Genomic DNA, 27662 nt, shown 5'->3' on the forward strand with positions numbered 1-27662 from the left:
CACTTTTAAAACCCCCGAAACAAAAGACTTTATAAAATGACTATAAAATGACTTATGAAGCCCGCTTTCTCCTCAGTGCTCCAGTTTAGCGCCATCCGCTTCTGTTTCAATCCTACGGATTCTCTTCTGTCTAGACAGTAGTGTACACTCTCCTTGCTATCCGAGTCTAAAGGGGAAAAAGGTAAAATTTTAGATAGGCTACATCTGAATATTACTTAACTAAACAAAACATTTTAGAAAACACTTCTGGGCATCAGTAGGGTATTTTGGGCGTCATAAACGCTGCTGTCTAAGAAGGCCGCTCGCTAGGTAATGAGACAGAGTCAGAATCAGCGTTCTCTCCTCTCATTGGCTGATCTTCTCATGCTATGCTAAGTTCGGGAAATGTGCTTAACTGAGGATTAACTAACCTGTTGCCACCAACATACCCCTCGAAATAGGCGTCTTCCTATAATAGGAGTTGAACTGAATGTTTGTCGTGTGCACTGATTAGCGACTGCTACTATTAGCGGGCTGTACACAGGCCAGTAACTTCAGCTAGCCTGTTAGCATCAGTGTATTATAATGGAGGACTTTAAACCAAAACACTGGAATAAACCACGACCTGGAGCTTTCCTGTGGGTTCAGTGACAGGTGTGTATCGACCTAGTGTTGTGTTGTTCACGTGTAAATAATGTTATTTATACCAATGTGTATTGAATCATTCTTCTGCTAAATATTAATAATTTGCCTTTATTTACGCGGACTAGAGATGAAAGATGCCCGTTGAGATGAACAGGTAAGCTCTCAGGTGTACTGTTATTATGACTGTGTTGTTTCTGTGGTTTATTATGTGATATATTTGTGTGTGTGTGTGTCCAGGAGAGATGGCTCAGTCGTCAGGAGGATCTCAGGAGGAACACACTCAAACACACACAGGTGCCAGCTTCACCTTTTAATCTCTCTTATTGCCTTTAAAACAGGATACTGGCACAGTCTCGCTAATACCAGCTTTATAGGGTGTACTTGTAACCTGCCAAATTGCCTTGAATTTTCTTTGGCTAATGATGACTTTTGATTGTTGCATAAACTATCTGTCAAACGTTACCTACAATACCGTTCAAAAGTTTTAGGTTGGTAAGATTTTTTAAATGTTTTTGAAAAAAAGTCTGACATGAAATAATAGGCAGGCTTTTATGGTATAGTATGATAAACATCTCAATTTTATTCAGAGACTCAAACTGAGCAAAAAGCATGCATTTTGGTGCAGATGCGAATATTGATGTGAATTAAAAGATGAAATTCTGATGGGACTGAACTATATAGGACCTTTATAATGAAGATTTAAAAAGTAAAGTTTATTAAGAATGAGAATCTAGAAGGATATCTTGAATACTTTTGGACTTACAAGCATGAAAACTTTAGAAAAGGAATATTTATGGGACTCGGACAGGAATGTTTTATGCAATTGAGTTGATAGAAAAACACAAGATATACATTTCTAGTATCTACATAATTTGTTCTTTAGATATTCCTCTTTAAATGCATTAAGTATCAGCTGTATGCAAAGTGACCCACATTTGGTTTTTGACCACTGAAAATGTGTCAACTTTACTCACTGAGCCGCAAGATCTCCATATCTCTGGGATTGAACCATATAGGGCCTTTAAAATGAAGATGCCAAAAGAAACGTTTGATAAAACCAGAATCTAAAAGGTTATTAATGTATCTTTAATTTTTCTTGAGTTACAGGCATCGAAACTTGAGGCAAAAAACACAAGAAGTGCTTTTTTCCATTTTTGAACTATCACTGGCGGCATATAATGCAACAAAGATTGATAAAGTCAACTAATTTTACTAATAGATCTACCAATCTCTGTGTAAATATTTAAATAACGATGCCACCATCTTTCTAAAGTAATTTAATACACCCCTGTAATTTGGCTCCAAATCTCAGGTTAAAATGGTAATTTTGACCCCTCTCTACAAAATAATGGATTACTCTGTAAATCTCAGTAAAACTCAGTAAAAAAGTCTGTGACTTTTAATATTTTGGCTTTCATCACTATTTGTTTTTCTACTGAAAAAATATAAACAAAATAAAAAATTTGAGCATAAAATGCATATAAATTACAATATCTGCCAATAATGTCTTAGTAAGATCATATTTAAATGATCAAAGCTCTGTAGTTTTAAAACATATAGCCTAATGCAATACAATACAGTGATGATTGAGAGATGAACATATAAACCTTCCTCAAGAGCCTGATGATCACATTTGACACACCAGGCGTTTATGGCTCATTTATTCTGATATAGTGAGAAAACAGAGGAAACAACAGCTCAATTTTATTCAGAGGCTCAAACTGAGCAAAAATATGCAATTGTGCAGATGCTGAATTTTTTTTTTTTAATGGACAAAAAAGTAAGATGAAATTCTGATGCTTGTAATGGAAATCAATGAGATCTTAAAATGCATATAAGTATCAGTCGTCACTCTGTATCTGCCTATAATAAGATGATATTGAAATGCTTAGTTTTATGATAAAGCTCTGTAGTTTTAAAACATAATGCAATGCAATACAGTGATGATTTTTTTTAAAGTTATACTTAAAGACCTTGTACATGCTAAAAGTATGAGCTATGGGATAGATGACAGAAGGCTTGTGGAAGGGTTTTCTGCAAAGTTTGGATCATGTTGATCATTCAGTATCAACATGATAAATGGATCAACATGATCATTGATGTTGGTACAGTTTAAAGGGTTAAGCTCACCAAAGCTGCATTTATTTGATCAAAAATACCGTAAAACTACAATTTATTAGCCATCTGTTTTCTATGTGAATATACAATAAAGTGTAATTTATTCCTGTGATCAAAGCTGAATTTTCAGCATCATTACTCCAGTCTTCAATGTCACATGATCCTTCAGAAATCACTCTCATATGATGATTTGATGATTTCTAATCATTATGAAAGAACACAAATGGAGGTAGTGAAAAAATACAATATTGAATGAGAAGGACACTTCTTTTTTTGCTGCTTTTCATGTAGGGAGATTCTGATCAAAAGATTAATAGTTCAGATCATTCAGTTGAAACCTTTGAACAGTGATGTCCGTCTATATTAAATGATCAAACCGGATCAGTAGAAACCAATCAGTACCATTGAAGTCTCAACATTTGCTTGTTTTCTGACTTTCCTGATCCCAAACAGACAATACGGACAGTTGTGCTGCTGACAGTCCTGAAAACCAGCGTTCGGATCATGGACAGGTCAGACCCAACGCCTCTCAAACACACCTGCGTATTACATCATTCACAGCATAAATCTCTCTCCAGTTATAAACCAGCAGACAAGGCGTTCTCACTTGTGTGTTATGGCATGTTTTTGATAATCATATCTTTGTGTGTTTTTACAGAGCAAACCAAGTGACCTTTCAGAGATACTTCCTGAGGAATACATATCAAATGACAAATTTGATGGTAAGTGAGATGGTAAGCCTTCTTGCACATTCAGGAAATACAAATAGATTACAGAAGTAAATATCATTTGAATGCAGAGGTCGTGACTCATTATTACTCATTATTACTCATTATTACTCAATAAGAGTGCATTAGCCCAACTTAAGCAGTTTTTCCATTCATTTCTCCCATAGGGATTTAAAAAAAAAAGTCTTAGTCAAAGCGTTATAAGCCATGAACCAAACCATCCAGCTACGAGGAGAAGCATAACATTGCAAATTTTGATTTGAAAGCAGAAAAGTATTGAAAATCAGACAAAAATACAAAGGTACAAGACTGATCTTAAAGGGTTAGTTCGCCCAAAAATGAAAGTTCTGTCAGTAATTACTCGCCTTCATGTTGTTTCAACCCCGTAAGACTTTCGTTCATCTTCTGAACACAATTTAAGATATTTGTGATGAAATCTGAGAGCTGTCTCACTCCTCCATAGGCTGCTAGGTAATTTCATTTTTGCCGGCCCAGAAAGTTAGTAAAGACATTGTTTAAAATAGTCCAAGTGACTACAGTGGCTCAACCTTAAGTTTATCAAGCGACGAGAATACTTCTTGTGACCTTTTGTAGGTTCCAGTCCTTGATTCTGATTGGTCAATTGCTGTGTTTTATTCACGATAAAAGGGTAAAACACACCCAACGGTTCTATCAAAGTCCTTTTAGGCAAGTCGTGAGTCGTGCCACTTGGCCGCCATCTTGGCAACGCCTCCGGGCAGCTATTTCGGACTAACAAGACCAGGCTCCTATCTAAATGAATGGGCAGAGAGTCAGAACTGCACTTTCACTGGTCACCGGGACATAAAAACTGCATGTATAGAAACAGTTTGAAAAAGTTTGATGACTTTGCCCCAAAATAAGGTTTAAAACGCCTTTTTCCCCACAGGTTATACTTTTACTACGCATGCGCAAGGGTTCACGACACCAACTTCATTTACGTCTCTATCCAGAATGCCAGTATGTGCATATTCAATGTCAATATTGTTCTCCTTTATTTAAATATAAGCAGGTTTGCACTTTATCAGTAATAACAATGTATTGTATAGATCAGTTGTTTTAACTATTCATTCAAATTAATCGGTTCAAAAGAGTCATTAGTTCGCGAATTGGACGTGTCATATGGTTGTGTGATTATCCCAGCAGTTAGGACATGGACATCCCACAAGGTTAGTGTCAACACAGAAAACATTACATCACTGGATAGGTTTTTTTCATTTATTTTATGTCAGCTGAATGTGCGGAACGCATTTCAGAGAAGATCAGGCAACGTATTTTAGCACAATTCACACCCAGCGGTAATTCAGGGGGAAAAAATCTCAGAACACTCCAACATGAAACTTTGGTCTTCCGACCTTTTACCATCATGTCGTTTTATTTTGATTAATATGCGTGCGGGAGAGAGAGCAAGACAGTGCTTAATTTGGAGACGGTGAAGTCTTGTTTACACTTTCGCCTGGCTTCGGAAATAGAGAGAGAGAGTGCGCGCGCGACCGGGGCTCTCTCTCTCTCTCTCTGCTTGTCCTTTCCATATGGTTCTTTCAGTTAAATATGCGCCCTGTCACTGATCTTGCACACACAACAACTCGCTGTCGCAAAACCTCAACTGTGCGCATGCGTCAGTGGAACCAGACGATAGGTTTAAATGTTTCGCGGCTTGACTGTTAAAAGCAGATGATTGGCTATCCAGCGGGAGGGGCGGGACGTGCATACAACCGCCATCTTTGCCGTTACGGGATTTTCCTTGTATAGTTCTATTGAGGATTGAGGAAGTGGCATGTCTCTTATATAAATTGTCTCTAGTTCTATGCATCACTACACAACACCCCTAGCAACCACTCTTAGCAACGTAAACACGTGTGTTCTCATTGATATTGTTCATTGAAGCTTATAGAGTAGTAGAGTATTGTGAGAGATCGAGTCAGCGAGTGTACCTGTATTTACAGTAGATATAGCATCTGACTTTGAATGTCCGTTGCGAACATTAACAGTTTTAAGGAGGTTTCCGTGCCCTGACATGCTAGTCATTGCAGTTTTCTTCTCAGTGTTCACATCAAGTTTCAGTCCTTTCAATATAAAAGTCTTCTCTACTGACAGACTCACTCATAAAGACAGTCTTTGCCGCCACCTAATGGAGAATTAATTTAACGTCTGTTGATGTTCACGGTCAGGGACTATTTTTTCCAGCGGAAGAAATACTTATAGTGATTTTACCTCATAAAAGTTGCATTGATACATATTTTTTGGCTTTAATATTTGTATTGAGTGGTAATACTATACTCCGCTTCGCATCGTGCCTAACAACGCCCTTCAGCCGTGACTTATTCACGACACCGCACTAGCCTCTCGTACCTTATTGCTAACTTATTGTGCCTTTCTGTGTCCTCCCAGCTTCCTGGTACCAGGGTCCGTTCACCAGATCCCTCCAGAGGGCAGAGGCTCTGTTTCGCAGCCGTTTAAACCCCAGCCTGAAGTGGCTCATGGGGCAGAAGAGCAGAGACGGCAGCTGGGACTCGGAGAGCGAGGGCTGTTCCTCCAGGAGTGTCCAGCGTTTGGGTCAGGCGTTACAGAGCCTCGGCTCCCAGTGCCTCACGCTCCACGACCCGGCGTCAGGAGCCCGTCCCTTCGGCTGCGTCACAAACCTCTCTGTCTCCTCGTCCCCTGAGGAGTTTCTCCATCACCCTCAGGCTTCAGCCTTCACCCAGCATTACTGCCAGCTTCAGCACCTGATGGAGCAGAGAGCCCAGCTGCTGTTCCTCAGCGAATACGCCCGGCGCACACACCTCGCCTCTTGTTTTGTAACTCAACTAGGCTCGGTTTTAGAGCGGACTCGTCTCCTGTTAGCCGACAGGGAGCAACCGAACTCCACATGGAGCCTCAGCCTTAAAGCTTTATGTCTGGAAATGCAGGTTCACTTAAACCATTGGGATCTCCTCAGGACTAAAGCTCGAACTGATCACAGTCTCCGACGTGTGCTTTTCACCCGAGTGGAAACGCTCGCATCAATGCGGCGAACGCTAAACCTGTTAGGCTCACAGGCGGTGTGGTTAATGGAGCAGTGCATTCACACGGCTCTCCGCGCCCTAGCCGAAGCGCAGCCGGATCGCGTGCCTCGAGACGCTCTAGTGGACCTGCTGTGTGCCGTCGAGCTCTTCAACCAGATCCTTCAGGACAAGAGGAGCTCAGGGCTCGACTTCGGCTCAGACTGGCTTCGAAACGTCAGACCGTTCCCCGTCGAGCGGCTAATGGTGGTTCTGGCCCGGAGTCAAGCGAAGAAAGCCGCCGAGCAACTTTACACATGGTCTTCCCAGCAGAGTAACCTCCTGCATATCGCAAACAACCCTCGAGTTGTATCCCCACCCGCGATAAACACACACATTGACGCTGCTGTTGACAAGGCGTCCCGAAAACCCGTTCACAGCCTCTGGTCCTCGAATCTTCCCTTCGCTTCCTTCATCTCTCGAGACCGAGAGTGTCTCGATACTCTCTTTCAAGTCCTAGTGACGTCCACCAATCTCTTAGCTCCGCATATTCCCAGGAAACCTGCGTTGGATCTGGAGGACTCTATGGTGATCTGTCGACGGGCCAGTGAAGGAGAGGAGCGGCATCTGAGCCGGCCCAGAATGCCCTGCAGGACGGTCGGTGTGGATCTGGGGCAGATGAAGCTCTTCTCTCACTATAAGGAGCTGCTGTGGAGGGAGTTCGGGGAGGCAGTCGCACGACACTTTCGTTATCAGTCGTGCAACAGCGCTCTGGGAAGCCTCAACCTGTGGAACGATGAGGCGCTGGTGCTTTTGGTCTCGTGGCTCAGGCATTCGTGTGTGGAAGGTACAGATGGGGTTGAATGTGTGTCAATCAAATGTGTGTAATGTGTTTTGAGAAGATATGAAATGCTAATGGTTGAATCTTGTGCAAAGAAATGGCTGGGTCATATTTCACATCAAAATCGGTTACACTTTATTTGGTAACACTTTATTTTACAGTGTCCTTGTTACATATATGTTACATGTACTTACCGTAGTAAGTAAATTGTGCATAATTACATGCAATTAACCCTCAACCAAATCCTAATCCTACCCTAACCCTACAGTAAGTACATGTAATTAATTAATATCACGCAGTACTTATATAATTACACTGTAACAATGACACCTTAAAATAAAGTGTTACCAAATAAAGTGTAACCCTTTATTTTAAGGTGTCCGTGTTACAGTGTAATTAAACATTTAACTACTGTATATAATTATATAATTTTTATATATTTTTTTTACTAGTGTGTGCAGGACACTATAGTTCATTTATCTAAGTGAGGAGAGCAAAATAAAGTAAACTGTGACATATTATACCCAATAATTCTTCATACAGCGACTACCAGTAAAATGGGGAAAAAAATGGACCAAAAATGATCCAGACACTTGATCATGTTGAGCTGATCATGTTTTGCTGAAGTGTTTTTTCTGTAATAATTAATGCTCTTTTACACACAGACTGAACACAATGAAGCATTGCTTGGTGATTGGTTGAGCTAAACTGGTATTATCTAATAGTGTAGTTAAATTTAACAGCTGACAGATGTTCAACATAATTCATGTGTGAGACAGTCTAACAGAAGGACGGACAAAACCAGTCAAATATCAACTGAGTTCATAACTCTGAGTTCTGCTCATATTTTATCACCATTTTCTAAACTATAGCGAATAAACTGTAATAATGTGAGAATTTTTTGAAGGTGTCTGAATACATTTTGGTTTGACTGTATATATAATTACTTGATGTGTATCTCAATTTATTTGCCTTGAATGATATTTGGGAAAATTTGCTTAATGTTCCTAAAAATTATGTCTAATGAAAAATCTACATTCTCATTGGCTTAGACCTAATCTTCTTTAAGCAAAATATTATATTATGCGTTTCATTTTGGTGTGAAATATGGACATATTTGACAGTTTTTAGGTGATTCTCTCAAAATTCAAATAATATTCAAATACATTTAATTTCATGTCGTTTTCCCAGGGATGCACTGATTTAGAAGTTGCTGTTTGTTTTGTTATGGCCAGTAACAGACATGATGAAGTCTATGCTGTGTACTTTTCTTACTTTATAGATTGTGTTGTTTCAAATAACAGCCGTGTTCACAATAAATCTGGAACTGAACATGCTTCAAGTGAAATTGGCCATTCAAATATTTTAACATCCAGCAGAAAATATGCACAACTGTTCTGAGACCTGCCATAGAAGTATTAACTGATACTAATATAGTGACTGATACTGTATATTGTGCTCAAGTACTCCTTTTCTGCATTGAGGTTTTGAGTTTTTTTTGTTTTTCTGAAATCAAAGTTGTTTTCAAGGTTTGTTTTACATCTTTTTCTATTCCTTTTGTGTCTTTCTAGACCTTGTTCCAGAAGAATGCAAAGAAAGTTTGAGCAATTTCTGCTCTCATGTTTCGTCGACTGCCGCCTTCACACGGTGGGATGAGAGTGAGTAGTGTTTATCATCACATTATGACCCCTCAGATGAGTCTTCGGAGGTGAGAGTCAGTGGTGTTGTTGTGCGGTTTTGTTGCAGTGATGTGTGTGTCGCTGGGCTCGGGACTGAAAGAGAAGTGTGTTCCTGCAGTAACGCATGAGAGATGTGCGGTGAGAACGGCCACTATGGATCTGATCCTCCAGCTCTTCCCTCCTCTACACACCGTCCTGAAGCTCCTGCCCGGTAACTTCACACACACACTCCTGTCATCTTCAGTCTGATCAATGTCTAGACTAGGGTTGTCATGATGCTACACTACTGTTCAAAACTTTGAGATTTTTAATGTATTTGAAGGTCTCTTCTGCTCACCAATGCTACATTTATTTGATCAAAAGATATTATTATTTTATATTATTACAATGTATTACATTATTATCAGTGTTGAAAACAGTTATTGCTGCTTCATATTTTTGAGGAAACTGATACATTTATTTTTCAGGATTCTTTAATGAATAGAAAGTTTTAAAGAACAGCATTTATTTAAAATCTTTTGAACATTATAAATGTCTTTACTGTCTTTTTTACCAATTTAATGCACCATTGCTCAATGACAATATTAATTTCTTAAATAAATCTTACATATGCCAAACTTTTGAATGGTAGTGTATATCATAATTTCACATCAAAAACTAAAATGGTATATAACTAAATAAAATATATATGATCAAATTACATTAAAATTAGTGTTGGGCAACGATTAATCGCATCCAAAATAAATTTTGCATTTACATAATATATGTGTGTGTACTGTGTATAATTATTTTTTGTATATAAATACACACACATGTATGCATGTATATTTTTAAGACATTTTTGCATGTATATACTGTAAATATATTTATACATCATTTATATTATATACAAAAATAAATACTTTATATTTAAATAACACATTTTTCTTAAATATATACATGCATTGTATATAAATGTATGTATTTATATATACAAAATAATTACACACATTACACACACACATGTGTAAACAAACTTTTATTTTGGACGTTGCCCAGCACTAATTAAAACATATTTTGATATTGTTTTCTATTAAACATTGCTTTTCCAGATAATTATTTAACGATCGTTAATAAAATAAATACCAAAGAAACAAATGACAAGCAATAATACAAATAAAATAAATTGCAAAAAAATTGTGTATTGTTCAAATAATTTCCTGTATTTTTATTTATTATGATTTTATTAATATTGCTTCTGTAACGAAGTACCAGGATTGTTTCTGTCCCTAGTCTGACCCGTTTTGAAGGTGCATGAGATTCCCTGAGCTCATCCCGTTGGCACTGATGTGTGTTCCCTAGGTGAGCGTGAATCCAGGAGTCTTCGGGAGACTCATCTGGGGCTGTTGTGTAGGTCAGTCGTCACTGTCCAGGCCTCGACTGTCTGGGTCATGAGTAAAGCCTACCAGTTTCTGGCCTCCTGGTCCCTTGATAAGTTCCTGCTGGTCACACAAGGAGATCTCAAGGTAAATGAAACACTCACCTCCATGCATTTATATCCATCTTTTTCTGATAAAGGATATATATTTTAATCTAACATAGGTGTGTGAATTAAATAGACACTGATTCTTATTAAAGCTATTGAAGCTATTCATTCAAGAGCAGTGAGTGGTTTTTCTCTTTGTCTTTTGTTGTTTGATTAAGGCCGTGTGTCCACCAAAGCGTTTTTACTCACGGCTGGCGTGTTTTTTCAATTGTTTCAATGGGAGCGCCGCGTTTTTAAAACGCCATGAGCGTAACGAGGCGCTGAGCGTCTTTTTCACGCTGAAGCGCTGAGCGTTCGGCGTTTTTTACTGGTCGCCGAGAGTTGAAGAATGTTCAACTTTTGGTAAAACGCAGCGCTCATCACTGTCACTTTTTACCCAACCGTCCAATCACAGTGGAGGAGGGGCGGGACTAATATCACACCGACCAACCGCGTGCGCCACATGATTCTGCTTGTAGCCTACAACGTCAACAGATGACAACAACAAGCATAATAACGGAACAAAATCAAGAGCCAGATAAAATACATTACATTGTATTGACATTTTAATATAGATCAACACAGAAACAAAATATGTGTGAAATGAGATACTAGTAAGACTTTCGCGGATATTCCGTATCATAACAAGCAAAGTGTCTCGGTCTCAACCGTCTCAACTGAAAAAACGCTGCGCTGCCAAAACGCTCTCAAGCGCCCACAGCTGAGCGTTTTTAGCAGAGCGCCTAGCGTTTTCAGCTGGCTAATAACGCTTTGGTGGACACACGGCCTAACATTAATGACAGACGGCAGCAGGTTTATTAGGCTGCTGTCACTTTAAGAGTGAATGCACTGATCTAATATACTGACACGCATCCGAACTGTTTCCTTTCACTTAAAGGGATAGTTCACCCAAAAATGAAATTTCTGTTCTAATTAATCGCCCTTATCTCGTTCCAAACCCCGTAAGACTTTTGTTCGTCTTCAAAACACAGATTAAGATATTTCTGATGAAATGTGAGAGGTTTCTGAACCCACATAAGCAGCGAAGTCATTGCAACTTTCAAGGCCCAGAAAGGTAGTAAAGACAATGACATTGTTAAAATAGTCCATGTGTCTTTCAGCTGAGTATTAAATATACCACTGTATAGTTTGTTGAATTGTGGGAAGGGCTGTATTACTCTAATGGTTTGCATTATTTAGTCATTTATTGTGTTGCTTCCCAATTGATGTTTTTTTCTTTTTTTGTGTAATGTTTTCTGCTACTATTGTGGATGTAATTTCCTGTTTGTTTGTTTTTTATTTTTTATTTTATTCATTAGTTGATTATATTTGATGTATAGGATTTTGGGTACCAAAATTGCTGTAATAAAAATAGTCCATGTGACTACAATGGTTTAAATGTAATGTTATGAAGCGGCGAGAATACTTTTTGTCTGCAAAAAAACAAAAAAAATAACGACTTTTTTCAACAATTTCTTCAGAAGAGAAGAGAAGAAATTGCTGAATAAAGTTGTTATTTATGTTTTGCGGACAAGTATTCTTGTCGCTTCATAACATTAAGGTTGAACCACTGTAGTCACATGGACTGTTTTAACAATGTCTTTACTAACTTTCTGGGCCTTGAAAGTTGCAATGACTTGCAAATGCACTGATCTAATATACTGACACACATCCGAACTTTCCATTCACTTAAAGGGTTAGTTCACCCAAAAAGGAAATTTCTATCACTAATTAATCACCCTCATGTCATTCTAAACCCATAAGACCTTTGCTCATCTTCAGAACACAAATTAAGATATTTTATATGTAGATGCTCATCTGCGGTGCTGCAGTAGCGTCGTCATATCTTGCTATAACATGACATATAGCCTATAACATGCTCTCACATGTTTATTTTTTAGCATTGTTGGGAGGAATAAAATTTACATGTGGTTTCAACAACTAGATGCATTTACACTTGTCCAGTTTCGTCTGGAAAGCGGCTCAGACCTCCTACTGAAGTGGTTTGAGCGATCGGATTCAAATCCGTCCCAAATGCGTTTCGCAGGGCATTTACACCTGGTCTTTTCACGATCGGATAGCTATCCCATCACAGAAACACATGAAGTGGCCAGGTGTAAACAGCCCCTAAATCTGCTATCAATGTGAATGTACGGTGTGTTTGGTCACAATATTATAATCCCTCTTCAAAGGCAGATTGTGTAATGTAGCATGTGTTTGTGTCTGTGGTCAGGATCTGAAGGACTCGGTGGAGAGCCTGGTCCAGCTCGCTGGAGCCGTCGGCAGAGACTCAGATCAGCGTCTGATAGTTCAGCACACAGCCTCGCTCGCTCAGGCTCTCACACATCTACAGGTGAGGAAGTACAGCATCGTTACACAGTTCCTGCACACCGGGGCGATTATCGCGCGTGCTTTTCACCAAAGTTTAACGCCTTGTGACTAAACAAAGGGCGCCAATGTGAGTATGCACACTGACGCACAAAACGACGTAACTTTTTTTTAAAAACTCTTGGGTTTGTTTGTTTTGTTTGACGCGCCGCGTTGAGTCGACTGGTCGACTAATGAGATTAGCCCTTTTGTTCTCGTGCCTGGAGCTGCTGAAGTTACAGTTCTTGGCATAAACGTAGTAAATATTATGTCTATGGTACTTGGTAGAGCTCAAGCACAAAACGATCTTGCCGAGCAGACATTGATAAAAGACGAAGAGGAAGAGGAAGATGCAACGAGGTGAGATGAATGTAGAGCTGCTGGTGTCTGAACTCAAACGCCACAGTGACTACAGAAACCTCGAGAAGAGGGACTTGTTATGGAGAGGAATCGCAGATCAAATAGGATTTAGTGAAGCATCGCCAGTGAAAATCGCTTGGGTGTGAACACAAAGACGTGCCGAAAAACATCTAAAAAAATGACAATTCTCACATCTTTCCAAACTTGTATGACTTTCTTTCCTCTTTGAAACATAAAAGAACTTTTTTTTTTTTTTTTCATACAATGAAAGTAATTTCTCAAAATATCTTATATGTTTCACAGAAGAAAGAATTCATGCAGGTTTGGAAAGATGCGAGGGTGAGAAAGTGATGATAGAAAATGTAATTTTTGTATGAACTATCCATTGGTATGAGAAATTGAAACATGTAGGCCTGGTTTCACAGACAAGGCTTAGATTAAGTCAGGATTAGGCCTTAGTTCAATTAGGACATTTAGGAAGCTTTTATAAACACGATGCCTTAGAAAAAAACATCACTGGTGTGTATCTTGGGACAGAACAATGGCACTGACATTTAAGATGTATCAGAGCAAGTTGATTTCAGTTAAAACAGCTCGAACATACATTTTAGTCTGGGATTTTCTTCAGCCTTGTCCATGAAACTGGGGGCAAAATTGCACTACCATTCAAAAACAATAAAAAATGATAAACGCATTTTAACAAAATGCCTTTTGAGAAAAATCTGTGCTTTCTGACTCAGTTCGTCTCGTATTGCAGGATTTCTCTGATCTCGTCCTGAGGAACTTTTCTATGGACTGTAAGAAAATGTCTGTGGAGATCTTCGAGCAAACCATGCCGTCAGCGAAACACTGGAGGATCAGTCACAGAACGGGTACAGACACATGAGTGAACAGGGGCTTTTGCACCGGATGGTTCTAGAACTTAGTTAAAGGAACGAGCCTCCAGGATAGTTCCCAGAGAACTAGTGGTTTCCTTAGGAACGTTTTCCTAGTTGCTTTTGCACCGCCAGTAGGAACTTGTTGTTGTGACTTTTATTTTGATGGTGCTGAGAACACCAGTCTGAGCTCACAGCGCTCACATTCTCCGTTTTCATCAGTTTACGAACAGTCTAATATGTTATTAGTTAAACTGTTATACATAAGTAGACAGTAATGAAGAGTTATTAGTGTATGCCGTGTGCTTCTCTTTCTCTTGCTCTCCTCAAAGTCGCGTTGGGTTTTCTCCTCAGAGTAAAGGTTTAGAGGCTCATTTATCACTGTTTTACATGTGCGTAGAGTTCATTTCTGCAGTAAATATATAGGCTATAGTCTGTGTGTTCACATCCTTTTTAATAATGGCGGGTGCCGGTGTTTCAGTGCGTTCGGCCAATCAGCGAACACTGACATCACTGTAGTTCCTATAGCGCAGGTTTAGACCGACTCTGAAGTGCGAGTAAATTAGTTCCTCCAAAAGAGTTCCTAGAGCTAACATCGTTACTAGATCCTGCGGTGCGAACACGCTGACATCCAGGATCTTCCGCCTACAGTTCTAGGAACTATGAAGAGGTTCCTCCGGTGTGAAAGCCCCTAATGCCAGTCCTCAGTGCATTGTGTCTGTGCTTGTGAACCTTTAAACCCTCCTGTGTGTGTGGATGTTTTCAGAGTTTCCCAGCATGCCGAGTGAGTACGCAGCGTGTGCGGCTCAGAGCGTGATTGGCCAGGTGATGGAGAGCATTCAGACCCTCCCCGATGAAGCTCGTGTTCCTGCTCTCGCCGAGGCCATGACCGCCTTCATGGAGGCCTGGATGGAGCACATACTCAAGCAGAAGATCAAGTTCAGGTGGGTGGACACACTGACAAAAAAAGATACTCTTTATTTTGATGGTCCAACTACAAGTAACTACAGGTCAACTAACTCTCAGTAGAGTATTAGTAGACTGAGAGGTTAGGGTTGGAGTAAGCTGACATGTACACTGCGGTTCAGAACTTTGGGGTCGGTAAGATTTATAATGTTTTTAAAAGAAGTCTCTTCTGCTCACCAAAGCTGCATTTATTTGATTAAAAATACAGAAAAAACAGTATTGAAATATTATTACAATGTAAATCAGTTGTTTTCTAATAGTGGAGCGGCTAAGTGATATAATTGTTCAGTTTATGATACAAGTGTGAAAATTGGCATGAGCAGTCTCCATGGGTCACTTGACAAGAAAATTGTCCGAGCCACTTGAAATTTCAAGATTTTTCATTTTTCAAGATGGCCGACACCTTAGTGGAGCAGTTAAGTGATATATTGGTTTATTTGGTGATACAAGCATGAAAATTGGCATGAGGAGTCTCTGATGGTCACTAGACAATAAGCCACCCACAGCTTCTTGAAATTTCAAGATGGCCACCACCTTAGTGGAGCAATTAGGCTCATGGCAATTTTCATGCTTGTATCACCAACTAAGTGATTTCTTAAGCCTAATTGCTCCACTAATGTGGTGGCCATCTTGAAAAATGGTCACCATCTTGAAATTTCAAGTAGCTGTAGGTGACTTATTGTCAAGTGACCCACAGAGACTGCTCATGCCCATTTTCATGCTTGTATCACCAAATAAACCTGTATAAAAGGCTCTGACGTTTCTGGGTGCCTGCCGCTTTAAGACTCTTCTTCGGTGGTTACGGTAGAGGAAGTATGTAGCTAGTGTGTTGGTTATAGTGAGTTCGGAAATGTGTTCAAGTTCAGTAGCATAGTTCAGCCTACGTACCTGTGTTGTGTAGTTTCCTTAGTCTCTTCTGAATGATCCAGCTCCCAATATTCATGTGTTGAGTTCATGACGAAAAGTAGCCTAAGTGACTGTCACTTCGTTGTGTTTGTTTCTATACTGTAGAATTACAATGCATTAACGTGCCCAGCGTGATGAGTGAGATTTAAAGCGATAGAACAATGTTTATGCTGTAAAACACTGTGGATAATACTAATTTAACTGATGTGAGATTTCTGATGTCTAAATAACGTAGTAACGTTTATAACACATGAACATTTATTTAAATTAAGAAGAGTTAATATCGTGCTCAGGAGACCATGTGCAGACACTGTTGTGCAGTAGCCTTTTCTGGCCGGAGGATGTCGCCATTTCTCCTTCTGTAAACCCCTTTTAATATAGTTTTATGTAAACTGGTCAGTGATATAGGAGGTGAAGCTATTATGTGAAGGAAGTAATATCCTCATTTATGTAATTGTAGATTATGTTTACAGGGACATAGCAATGTTTATTGATATATTTAATATGTTTGATGATCCTGATTTGTATTATTTGTGTGGATTTATTATTTACGTTGCATAGTAATAAGTACCTAATGGTGATTTATTTGTTTCTTATCAGACTATAATGACAATACCGGATATTGGAATGTTCTGATGAGTACTGCTGGATCTCAATACAGTTAATAGAAGAAATTACATCTCCTCGTCTTTATTCCTGTGTCCTGACCGATACACCATCCTGTTTACTGGCTGAAAACCTTGATGAACTAGCCCTGCTAGAATACCTCATTAACAAAACCACTATATCACTTAACTGCTCCACTAAAGTGTCGGCCATCTTGAAAAATGGCCGCCATCTTGAAATTTCAAGTGGCTCGGACAATTTTCTTGTCAAGTGACCCATGGAGACTGCTCATGCCAATTTTCACACCTGTATCATAAACTGAACGATTCTGCCAAACATAAGCACTTAGCCGCTCAACTATAAGTGATTATATAGTAAAATACAATTTATTCCTGTGATCAAAGCTGAATTTTCAGCATCATTACTCCAGTCTTCAGTGTCACATGATCCTTCAGAAATCATTTGAATATGATGAATTGATGCTCAAGAAACATTTCTGATTATTATTAATGTTGAAAACAGTTGTGTAATTTTTTTTTTTTCAGGATTCTTTGATAAATAGATAGTTCAAAAGAACATCATTTAAAGGGGGGGTGAAATGCTATTTCATGCATACTGAGTTTTTTACACTGTTAAAGAGTTGGATTCCCATGCTAAACATGGACAAAGTTTCAAAAATTAAATTGTACGTTTGAAGGAGTATTTCTGTGCAAAAATTGTCCTTCCGGTTTGCCACAAGTTTCGGAAAGTTTTTTTCGAGTATGGGTCTGTGTCACGTCAGATGGGGCGGAATTTCCTTATATGGGTCCTAAGGGCACTTCTCCGCGGGCGCGCGCGCACTCGTAGACCAGACAGAGAGAGAAGAGAGCGAAAGCAGTACCTCATCAAAGCGCTCTGCTCGGCTTTTGGGAGGTCAATGTCACCAAAGAAGTGGGTTTTTGGTTGCCAGGGCAAGACAACCCTGCACAGATTCCCAAAGAACCCGGCGTTAAGGGAGCAGTGGATGGAGTTTGTTTTTTCAGAGACTGTTTGTTTTTGTGCAAGACTGTTTGTTCCCTGTATTTCGACGATGATTGTTTTATAAACAAAGCCCAGATTGACGGATTTGCAGATCAAAATGCTTAAATGCTTAAAGGCACAATATGTAACTTTTTTGCTTTAAAAATAGCAAAAATCACTATATCTATGTTATATATATTTTTTTTGTTGTGTACTTACATTATCCCGACTGTTTCCAACAACTTTCAAACCAGGAGAAATTTGTAATTTAATTCGAGAAACGTCCCGTTTCTTCATTTCCGTTTTTTCGCCGCCAATGGCGTCATATCCGCGTTGTCCCTGGTTTCCGCTCGCGCTGCCATGGCAACCAGAGCTATGAACCAGAGCCGTCTGATAGTAACCAAAGCGACTGACGCGGACAACTTTGTAGTTCGCAATGTCTATTTGCACGCTGTTGCTGTTTCGTTCAAACATTATGGACCATGGCAAGCAGACTTTGGATAAAAAAAAAGGAGAACTAAAACTGACCTGTGAGTAGTAATTCTGCGTGTAGTTCGGTAGAATGAAATGTCCATATTCCTTTTATATCCGCGGGACTGGGTGCTAGAGTTTGGAGCTGATAGCTGTCCCTTAGCAATCCCGAACTGCTTCATATCACAGTCATGATAAAAGCATCGATGTATTCAGTCATCCATAAACATTATTAGATTGGTCGGCTTGACGTTGACGACAAGATCCATAATTCTTAGCAAATGTTGCGTCATCAATCTACGCCTTTGTTATTGTAAATAGGTTAGCGACCCCTAGTGGTGAAAAATGCCATACTGTACGTTTACATACTGTAAGGATTGAGCAGTCACAATGATAAAGGTTCGCGGTCGCAGGCGGTGAGTAAAACTGCTTCAAATGTCTCTGTGTGTTGTTAGCTCGGTTAGCACAGCTTTAGCACACCGCCCACACGGCCCGCCTCCAGACGCTCGTTTTTTTCCGGAACGACTCGGTACAGCCTATCTTTCTTTTATAAATATAATAAAACTAAAGACTTTTTGGAGATATGAAGGATGCAATACTACTCTATAGGTACTCAAGATTAACAGGAGATTGAGTGAAAATGAGCATTGGACCCCCCCCTTTAACTTTTTTTATTCATCAAACAATCCTGGAAAAAAAAATTGTACACAACTGTTTTCAACAATAATAATAATCAAAAATGTTTCTTGATCATCAAATCATCATATTAGAGTGATTTCTAAATGATCATGTGACACATCATGAGACTGGAGTAATGATGCTGAAAATTCAGCTCTAATCACAGGAATTTTTATTTTTTAATAAAATAAGTGCAGCATTTGTGAGCAGAAGTGACGACTTTATAAACATAAAACATCTTACCGATCCCAAAGCTTTGACTGTCAGTGTGTGTATGTGTGTGTGGTGGAGTAATGGACTGGATGCTAGCGCTTCACTGTGTGTTTACGTGATCTGATCCTTCACACAGCATTCAGGGAGCTCTGCAGCTGAAGCAGGACTTCGACTCGATCCGAGACCTCGTTCGTTCAGAAGAGTACCGTCTCTCGGAGGAGCTGCTCCAGAAGCTGCTGTCCCTGCGCGTGTTTCATCAGGTGGATAATGCGATCGTGTGCCTGCTTCAGCAACCACTGGCCAAACCCTACCTGCCCTCCCGCAGCTGGGAGCCCTTCAGACACTGCTGTGAGTTCACTCACACAATCATCTCTCAACACAGAATTAAACGGGTGGTTGATTATGATTTCACTTTTGTAACTTTAGTTAGTGTGTAATGTTGCTATTTGAGCATACACAACATCTGCTAAGTTACAACACTCAAAGTTCAAAGCAAAGGGAGATATTTTATACAGAAATCGCTTTTTAAGGACTACAACAAACGGCTGGTAGAGACTACACAAGTTCCTCCCGAGTTAGTGACATCAAAAATTTACATAAACCCACCCCCGGGAACACGATTCATAGCTTATCATGACAGAATATGCTAATCAATGACTAGAAGATAGTTAACTCCACATCAGCTTCATAAATTCATCAGCTAACCATTCAGAATTGTCCTGTTGCTTCTACATGTTGTCACTTCTTCTTGAGTCTCTCCATCGTTGTCCGACTCTGGTTGGAACATAAAAGGCTGAAAGTTTTTGAAATTTTCAGTGTTTGTCTGTGTGAGGTAATCAGAGCTGCTAACACACGCACACACAAGCTCTTGAAGCTCCGCCTTCTGTGCCGGGAGCAGCAGCTCATTTTCCATTAAAGGGACAGACACAAAACAGTGCGTTTTTTGCTCACCCTCAAAAAGTGACAACTTTAACATGCTATATAAAAATATCTGTGGGGTATTTTGAGCTAAAACTTCACACACACATCAGAGACTTATTTTACATCTTGTGAAAAGGGCATTATACCACCCCTTTAACATTCATCATTCACTCACCCTCCTGTCATTCCTAACCATCATCTTTGAAACCAAATCAGTCTATTTTTAATGAAACTTGAGCAGTCTCTCCTTTGAAAGTCCAGGGGTCTCATTTATAAAACCGTGTGAACGCCAGAACCTGCACAAAATTCCCTTTATAATCCCAGTCAGTGGAAGATTGTGGCATGTGCGTCTCCACCCAGAAATAGCCATATATGAAGCTTACAATGCCTCGTTTTACTATGCATATCCTCATCTGCATATCATTTGCATATGCATATTCATCCACATGATACCACGTTTAACAGTACAAGACGTTAGGAAAATAAGATACGGATGTGCATCACATTACATTGATAAAAATAATTTGGTATTCTATCCTTGCCTTGTTTTTGAATAAATAAATCAAATAGTATAATAAAATACATTTCAAAAAAAGTTTTTCTCAATCTTTTCCAATGGCCAAATAGTATTTTTAATTGCTTTAAATTTTTAATGGAAACAGATAGGCCTTATTGTGCATTATTGATCATTATTTGCACAAAAATATTTTCTCAGACCATTAATTCTGCTATTATTATGCGCTAAGCAAACATTAAAACACAGCATGCCACAGAAAAGGAGTGTTCAAAAGCACTACAAATATTTATTTATTAGATTGTTTTATATTAAAAATATATATTATTGACAGAATTGTAATTTTTGGGTGAACTAACCCTTTAACCCCGTGTGCCGTGTCCCTCAGGCCCGAGCAGCGCTCAGGTGATGGATCAGGCGGCGGGAGGTCTCCATAATCTGGAGAGCATGGATGTGCAGGCGGCGTGGCACCAGGCCCTGACCCGAGCCGAGAGCTCGCTGACCCCAGACCTGCTGAACCCCCCGCCCGAGTCCTGCGAGCCCTACCTGGCCTCGGCGCAGCAGGAGTGGCTGGACCTGCGGATACACACCGGCTCCCGCTGGAGGCTCCCGGGCCTGCAGTGCTTCACCAGATCTGAGCCCTAGACAGAGACACTGAGCGTGAGGGGGTCCTGCACTGAGAGCGTAAGGGGGTCATGGACTGAGGGCGTGAGGGGGTCCTGGACTGAGGGCGTGAGGGGGTCCTGGACTGAGGGCGTGAGGGGGTCCTGGACTGAGGGCGTGAGGGGGTCCTGGACTGAGGGCGTGAGGGGGTCCTGGACTGAGGGCGTGAGGGGGTCATGGACTGAGGGCGTGAGGGGGTCCTGGACTGAGGGCGTGAGGGGGTCATGGACTGAGGGCGTGAGGGGGTCATGGACTGAGAGCGTGAGGGGGTCATGGACTGAGGGCGTGAGGGGGTCCTGGACTGAGGGCGTGAGGGGGTCCTGGACTGAGGGCGTGAGGGGGTCCTGGACTGAGAGCGTGAGGGGGTCCTGGACTGAGGGCGTGAGGGGGTCCTGGACTGAGGGCGTGAGGGGGTCCTGGACTGAGGGCGTGAGGGGGTCCTGGACTGAGGGCGTGAGGGGGTCCTGGACTGAGGGCGTGAGGGGGTCCTGGACTGAGGCCGTGAGGGGGTCATGGACTGAGAGCGTGAGGGGGTCATGGACTGAGGGCGTGAGGGGGTCCTGGACTGAGGGCGTGAGGGGGTCATGGACTGAGGGCGTGAGGGGGTCATGGACTGAGAGCGTGAGGGGGTCCTGGACTGAGAGCGTGAGGGGGTCCTGGACTGAGGCCGTGAGGGGGTCCTGGACTGAGGGCGTGAGGGGGTCCTGGACTGAGGGCGTGAGGGGGTCCTGGACTGAGGGCGTGAGGGGGTCCTGGACTGAGGCCGTGAGGGGGTCCTGGACTGAGGCCGTGAGGGGGTCCTGGACTGAGGACGTGAGGGGGTCATGGACTGAGAGCGTGAGGGGGTCCTGGACTGAGGACGTGAGGGGGTCATGGACTGAGAGCGTGAGGGGGTCCTGGACTGAGGCCGTGAGGGGGTCCTGGACTGAGGACGTGAGGGGGTCATGGACTGAGGGCGTGAGGGGGTCCTGGACTGAGAGCGTGAGGGGGTCCTGGACTGAGGCCGTGAGGGGGTCATGGACTGAGAGCGTGAGGGGGTCCTGGACTGAGGCCGTGAGGGGGTCATGGACTGAGGGCGTGAGGGGGTCCTGGACTGAGGGCGTGAGGGGGTCCTGGACTGAGGCCGTGAGGGGGTCATGGACTGAGGGCGTGAGGGGGTCCTGGACTGAGGCCGTGAGGGGGTCATGGACTGAGGGCGTGAGGGGGTCCTGGACTGAGAGCGTGAGGGGGTCCTGGACTGAGGGCGTGAGGGGGTCCTGGACTGAGGGCGTGAGGGGGTCCTGGACTGAGAGCGTGAGAGGGGTCCTGGACTGAGGGCGTGAGGGGGTCCTGGACTGAGGGCGTGAGGGGGTCCTGGACTGAGGGCGTGAGGGGGTCCTGGACTGAGGCCGTGAGGGGGTCATGGACTGAGGGCGTGAGGGGGTCATGGACTGAGGGCGTGAGGGGGTCCTGGACTGAGGGCGTGAGGGGGTCATGGACTGAGGGCGTGAGGGGGTCATGGACTGAGGCCGTGAGGGGGTCCTGGACTGAGAGCGTGAGGGGGTCCTGGACTGAGGGCGTGAGGGGGTCCTGGACTGAGGGCGTGAGGGGGTCCTGGACTGAGGGCGTGAGGGGGTCCTGGACTGAGGCCGTGAGGGGGTCATGGACTGAGGGCGTGAGGGGGTCATGGACTGAGGGCGTGAGGGGGTCCTGGACTGAGGGCGTGAGGGGGTCATGGACTGAGGGCGTGAGGGGGTCATGGACTGAGGCCGTGAGGGGGTCCTGGACTGAGAGCGTGAGGGGGTCCTGGACTGAGGCCGTGAGGGGGTCCTGGACTGAGGGCGTGAGGGGGTCCTGGACTGAGAGCGTGAGGGGGTCCTGGACTGAGGCCGTGAGGGGGTCATGGACTGAGGGCGTGAGGGGGTCCTGGACTGAGAGCGTGAGGGGGTCCTGGACTGAGGGCGTGAGGGGGTCCTGGACTGAGGGCGTGAGGGGGTTCCGGACTGAGGGCGTGAGGGGGTTCCGGACTGAGGGCGTGAGGGGGTCCCGCACTGAGCTCACACGTGGAGCGCTCGTCTTTACTGTGGAAAACTCAGAGAAACAATGTTACTGTTCATGCCTTTCTGAATAAAACATATTTCACATATATTCATTTTTATTTTATTTTATATTTAGTCCATTGCCAAAGTACCGAAATGCTGTTTTTTGTTGTTTTTTTACACATTTTAAAATGCAGTGCAGCTGCACAGCATACACAGATGAACAGCGAGAACGGTCATTGGCTGTGCTGTGGGAACCTATGGCAGCACTTTGCGGAAGAGCCCGCCAGAATGGGCGTGGCCTATGGCTATAATTGAGCCCATTGTCCGCCTGGGACTTCAGGTTAAGTCGACTGACGCGATCCCTTGATCAAAGCACAAGCACGGCGAGTTACGTAATACTCGTTCCCTCATCTCAAGGAACCGAGGTTACGTTAGTAACCGAGATGTTCCCTTTCAAGAGGTCTCTCTTATTGCATAAGTAGCTTACGCTATGGGAACCCCCTTCAAAACGCTGTGCGTGCTTAACTTCGCTCTAATATTAGCCCGAGGCAAGATGCCTGAGGCTGTAAGGAGTAAAGTATGAACCCAATAAGCCAGTCAGTGACAGGCTTCATAAGGGAAAAAACAAGGAGTGGGCCTAATGATCAATATATTTGTTACAATTTTGAATTTAGCTGGATCAGTGTGCACTGACCGCCACAGTGCTCTTATCAGAGAACTCAGAGTCATGGATAGATGATAGCCTTGTAATGATTGCTTTGGCATCAACATAGATGGACACTTGCAAGGTTTTTTTAAAACAATGAAAGAAAATAATAATCAACATAAATTCACGTAAGTGTTACATTGTAGATATAAATGAAAAACTCAACATGAAGTATTTGCTTCCTTATACAAGTTATAACGATCGCTATTCAAACTTCAAAGGATTGACGGCATATAATACAGAGTGCAATTCACGTGCGGTAAATCGGCCGCTTTAATATAGATGAATAAACTTAGAAACACTATCTACAACAAATACTCTTGCACTATAACATTAATATTGAAATAACACTGGACTTACTTGTCCGTTACTCGTACAATGTCCTTATAATGCAAGCAATCCCGCGAACTTTCCAGTCAGAACGGCTGATGCAACTCTGTGGCGCTACGCTTATTCTCAGTCTACTAAATCAGCGTAGGCTCCATAATAATCTCCGTTATTATGCTAAACATGGAGAATTCAGAACATTATTATTATAAAACAAGGAGTGGGCCTTCTATCAATATATCACATGCCCAACAAGACAATATAAGATGCTGGATCTCTGTTATGGGACTATAAAGGGGGCATATAAGTCTGTACCATTGTCAGCACTGGGATCTGCTGACCACAATTGTGTGTAGCTCCTTCCTATAGACCCTTATTTAAGAGAGAAAAACCTCAGATGTGAGAAGTCAAAATGTGGTCCGAAGACTCCATCGCCCGTCTGCAAGGGTGCTTCGATTGTACGGACTGGGAGGTGTTTAAAGACTCTTGCATATTGACAAACTGACTGATGTTTTATGTTCATATATAACTTTTTGTGAGGATATGATTGTGCCTACACGTAAATTTAAGGTTTTCCCAAATACTAAACCATGGATGTCAAAATCAGTCAAAACTCGTTTGCAGAACAAGAAGCTAGCCTACAAGCAGGGGGAAGGCTTAGAGAGGACAATACCGAGGAAGGAGGTTAGAATGGAGATCCTAAAAGCTAAGCAAGCTACAAAGTTAAGTTAGAAAATAATTTGGCAGACAATGATTTAGGCTCAGCTTGGTCTGGTATGAAGAAAATTGTGGGATTACAGCATAATGTGAATAAGAGCACTGTGTGTATTGATGGTTTTAGATCAAATGATGACCTTTCAAATGCTCTTAACAGGTTTTATTCAAGATTTGAAAGTTTTGATTTTAAAGATGATGTAGAAGAATTACGATGACTGTGCAAGGATGATTCCCACATAGTCTTAGAACAGGCAGTAGTGGAGAAAATTTTTCTCTCCACTAAAGTGAATGAGAGTCCTGGTCCAGACTACATATGTGGGAGAATATTAAAGCACTGTGCAAAGCAATTAACTCCAATATTTTCTGATATTTTTAATTGGTCACTATTGGTGAATAGTGATAATTGGTCACTATTTGAGAAATTGGTGAAGTCTGAGATATTGAGTAAGACTGGACAAGCCCTCGATCCTATGCATTTTGCATATAGAGCGAATAGAAGTGTTGAGGATGCTTCACTTATGTTGTTAAACTTACTGACTAAGCATCTGGAGGGGAAAAATACTCATGCAAGACTGTTGTTCATTGATTTCTCTTCTGCTTTTAATATTATACAACCCCACATCCTAGCCAGAAGATTGCTAGAGTATTACAAGTTGAACCACAATTTAGTGGGATGGTTACTGGACTTTTTAACTAACAGAATGCAGAGGGTAAAAGTGAATGGTAGCTTTTCAGATGTATTATGTTTATCCACTGGATCCCCTCAAGGCTGTGTTCTTTCACCATTACTATACATTTTGTACACCAATATGTGTCAAAGCTTACATGAAAACAGGATATTTATTAAGTTTGCTGATGACACAGTGATAGTGAGCCTGCTACAGGGGGAAGAGTCTGGTCACAGTCCAGTTGTGGATGATTTTGTGACCTGGTGCGATGATTCTTATCTAAAGTTAAATATTACCAAAACGAAAGACAAGACCTTTGAAAGACAACAAAGTACAGGTTGTGGATCGTGTGGAGAGTTATAAATATCTTGGCACAGTCATAGATTCAAAACTGTCATTTGAGTTGAATTGGTCTGTAAAAAGGGTCATCAACGTTTGAGTTGCCTTAGGAAACTTGCTAAATTTAGCATTGACAGACACATGCTGACTTTGTTTTATTTTGCTTTTATTGAATCATTTATGTCATTTTCAATTGTGGTGTGGTATGGAAGCCTGTCAGTGAAGAATAAGAACTCCTTAAACCAAATTGTTAAATGGGCAAGTAGGATAATAGGAGTAAATCAATGGAATTTAGGAAATATTTATACAAATCAGCTGTACCGGAAAGCAAGTGCTGTCTTAAATGATCGGTTGCATCCATTAAGAAATGATTTTCAGTTACTTCCCTCTGGTTGCCGGTTTGTGGCTTCGAGATGGAAGACTAGACAGTACAGGAATACTTTTGTTCCAGCGGCAATTGAAATTTTAACTAATATGAGTAAGAGAGATGTTTTAGTATTTGATAGTTAATTTGGACAGAGGATATGTATGTGTCATGGTGCAGCCTGTCATGATGTTTTTATAAACCTGTAAATCTGTATGTGAAATGTTTTTATGTTTCTTATGTCTTCTATGTTTCTTTTTTGGATGACCGAATTCTTCTTTTATCTGCAAAACAATTTTACCTGCGGGTATGAAATAAAGATACCTTACCTTACCTTACCTTAATGAGGGCAAAACCCTAATAATGACATACAGTGGGGAAAACAAGTATTTGATACACTGCCGATTTTGCAGGTTTTCCCACTGACAAAGCATGTAAAAGTCTGTAATTTTTATCATAGGTACTGTGAGAGACGGAATCTAAAACAACAATCCTGAAAATCACATTGTATGATTTTTAAGTAATTAATTTGCATTTTATTGCATGACATAAGTATTTGATACATCAGAAAAGCAGAACTTAATATTTGGTACAGAAACCTTTGTTTGCAATGACAGAGATCATATGTTTCCTGTAGTTCTTGTCCAGGATTGCACACACTGCAGGGATTCTGGCCCACTCCTCCATACAGACCTTCTCCAGATCCTTCAAGTTTCGGGGCTGTCGCTGGGCAATACGGACTTTCAGCTCCCTCCAGAGATCTTCTATTGGGTTCAAGTCTGGAGACTGGCTAGGCCACTCCAGGACCTTGTGATGCTTCTTATGGAGCCACTCCTTAGTTGCACTGGCTGTGTGTTCCCGTCCTCCAAATATGGCGAGTGGAGTTTAGACCAAAAAGCTCTATTTTTGTGCCATCAGACCACATGACCTTCTCCCATTCCTCCTCTGGATCATCCAGATGGTCATTGGCAAACTTCAGACGGGCCTGGACATGCGCTGGCTTGAGCAGGGGGACCTTGCGTGCGCTGCAGGATTTTAATCCATTACGGCGTAGTGTGTTACTAATGGTTTTCTTTGAGACTGTGGTCCCGGCTCTCTTAGGTCATTGACCAGGTCCTGCCGTGTAGTTCTGGGGTGATCCCTCACCCTCCTCATGATCATTGATGCCCCACGAGGTGAGATCTGGCATGGTGCCCCAGACCGAGGGAGATTGACCGTCATCTTGAACTTCTTCCATTTTCTAATAATTGCACCAACAGTTGTTACCTTCTCACCAAGCTGCTTGCCTATTGTCCTATAGCCCATCCCAGCCTTGTGCAGGTCTACAGTTTTATCCCTGATGTCCTTACACAGCTCTCTGGTCTTGGCCATTGTGGAGAGGTTGGAGTCTGTTTGATTGAGTGTGTGGACAGGTGTCTTTTATACAGGTAACGAGTTCAAACAGGTGCAGTTAATACAGGTAATGAGTGGAGAACAGGAGGGCTTCTT

At 41.8% G+C, this 27662-nt stretch overlaps 1 protein-coding gene across 2 annotated transcripts; it reads left to right on the top strand.

Moving 5' to 3' along the window:
* Positions 1-368: 368 nt before the first annotated feature.
* On the top strand, positions 369-21103 carry ccdc142 (coiled-coil domain containing 142). Of its 2 annotated transcripts, XM_081381955.1 has the most exons (14): positions 369-633; positions 750-778; positions 862-918; positions 3196-3254; positions 3401-3464; positions 5880-7316; positions 8882-8968; positions 9057-9200; positions 10331-10494; positions 12727-12846; positions 13978-14092; positions 14862-15039; positions 19071-19282; positions 20758-21103. In XM_081381955.1, the coding sequence occupies exons 3-14, from the start codon at positions 867-869 to the stop codon at positions 21012-21014; spliced, it is 2889 nt and encodes a 962-aa protein (XP_081238081.1). In that variant the 5' UTR covers positions 369-633; positions 750-778; positions 862-866; the 3' UTR covers positions 21015-21103. The 2 variants fall into 2 exon arrangements, with proteins under 2 accessions (XP_081238081.1, XP_081238082.1); XM_081381956.1 differs by lacking the exons at positions 19071-19282; positions 20758-21103 and adding an exon at positions 16568-17274.
* The last annotated feature ends 6559 nt before the right edge of the window (positions 21104-27662 follow it).

This window comes from Scardinius erythrophthalmus, assembly GCF_964197995.2.
Source record: "Scardinius erythrophthalmus genome assembly, chromosome: 13".
Lineage (NCBI taxonomy): Eukaryota > Metazoa > Chordata > Actinopteri > Cypriniformes > Leuciscidae > Scardinius > Scardinius erythrophthalmus.

Bases quoted from the DNA above. Each gene is read 5' to 3' on its own strand.
- ccdc142 (XM_081381955.1), top strand. From the start codon at position 867: ATGGCTCAGTCGTCAGGAGGATCTCAGGAGGAACACACTCAAACACAC. The intron at 3,255-3,400 runs GTCAGACCCAAC...GTGTTTTTACAG, and splicing joins AGCGTTCGGATCATGGACAG to AGCAAACCAAGTGACCTTTC. The intron at 10,495-12,726 runs GTAAATGAAACA...GTCTGTGGTCAG, and splicing joins TCACACAAGGAGATCTCAAG to GATCTGAAGGACTCGGTGGA.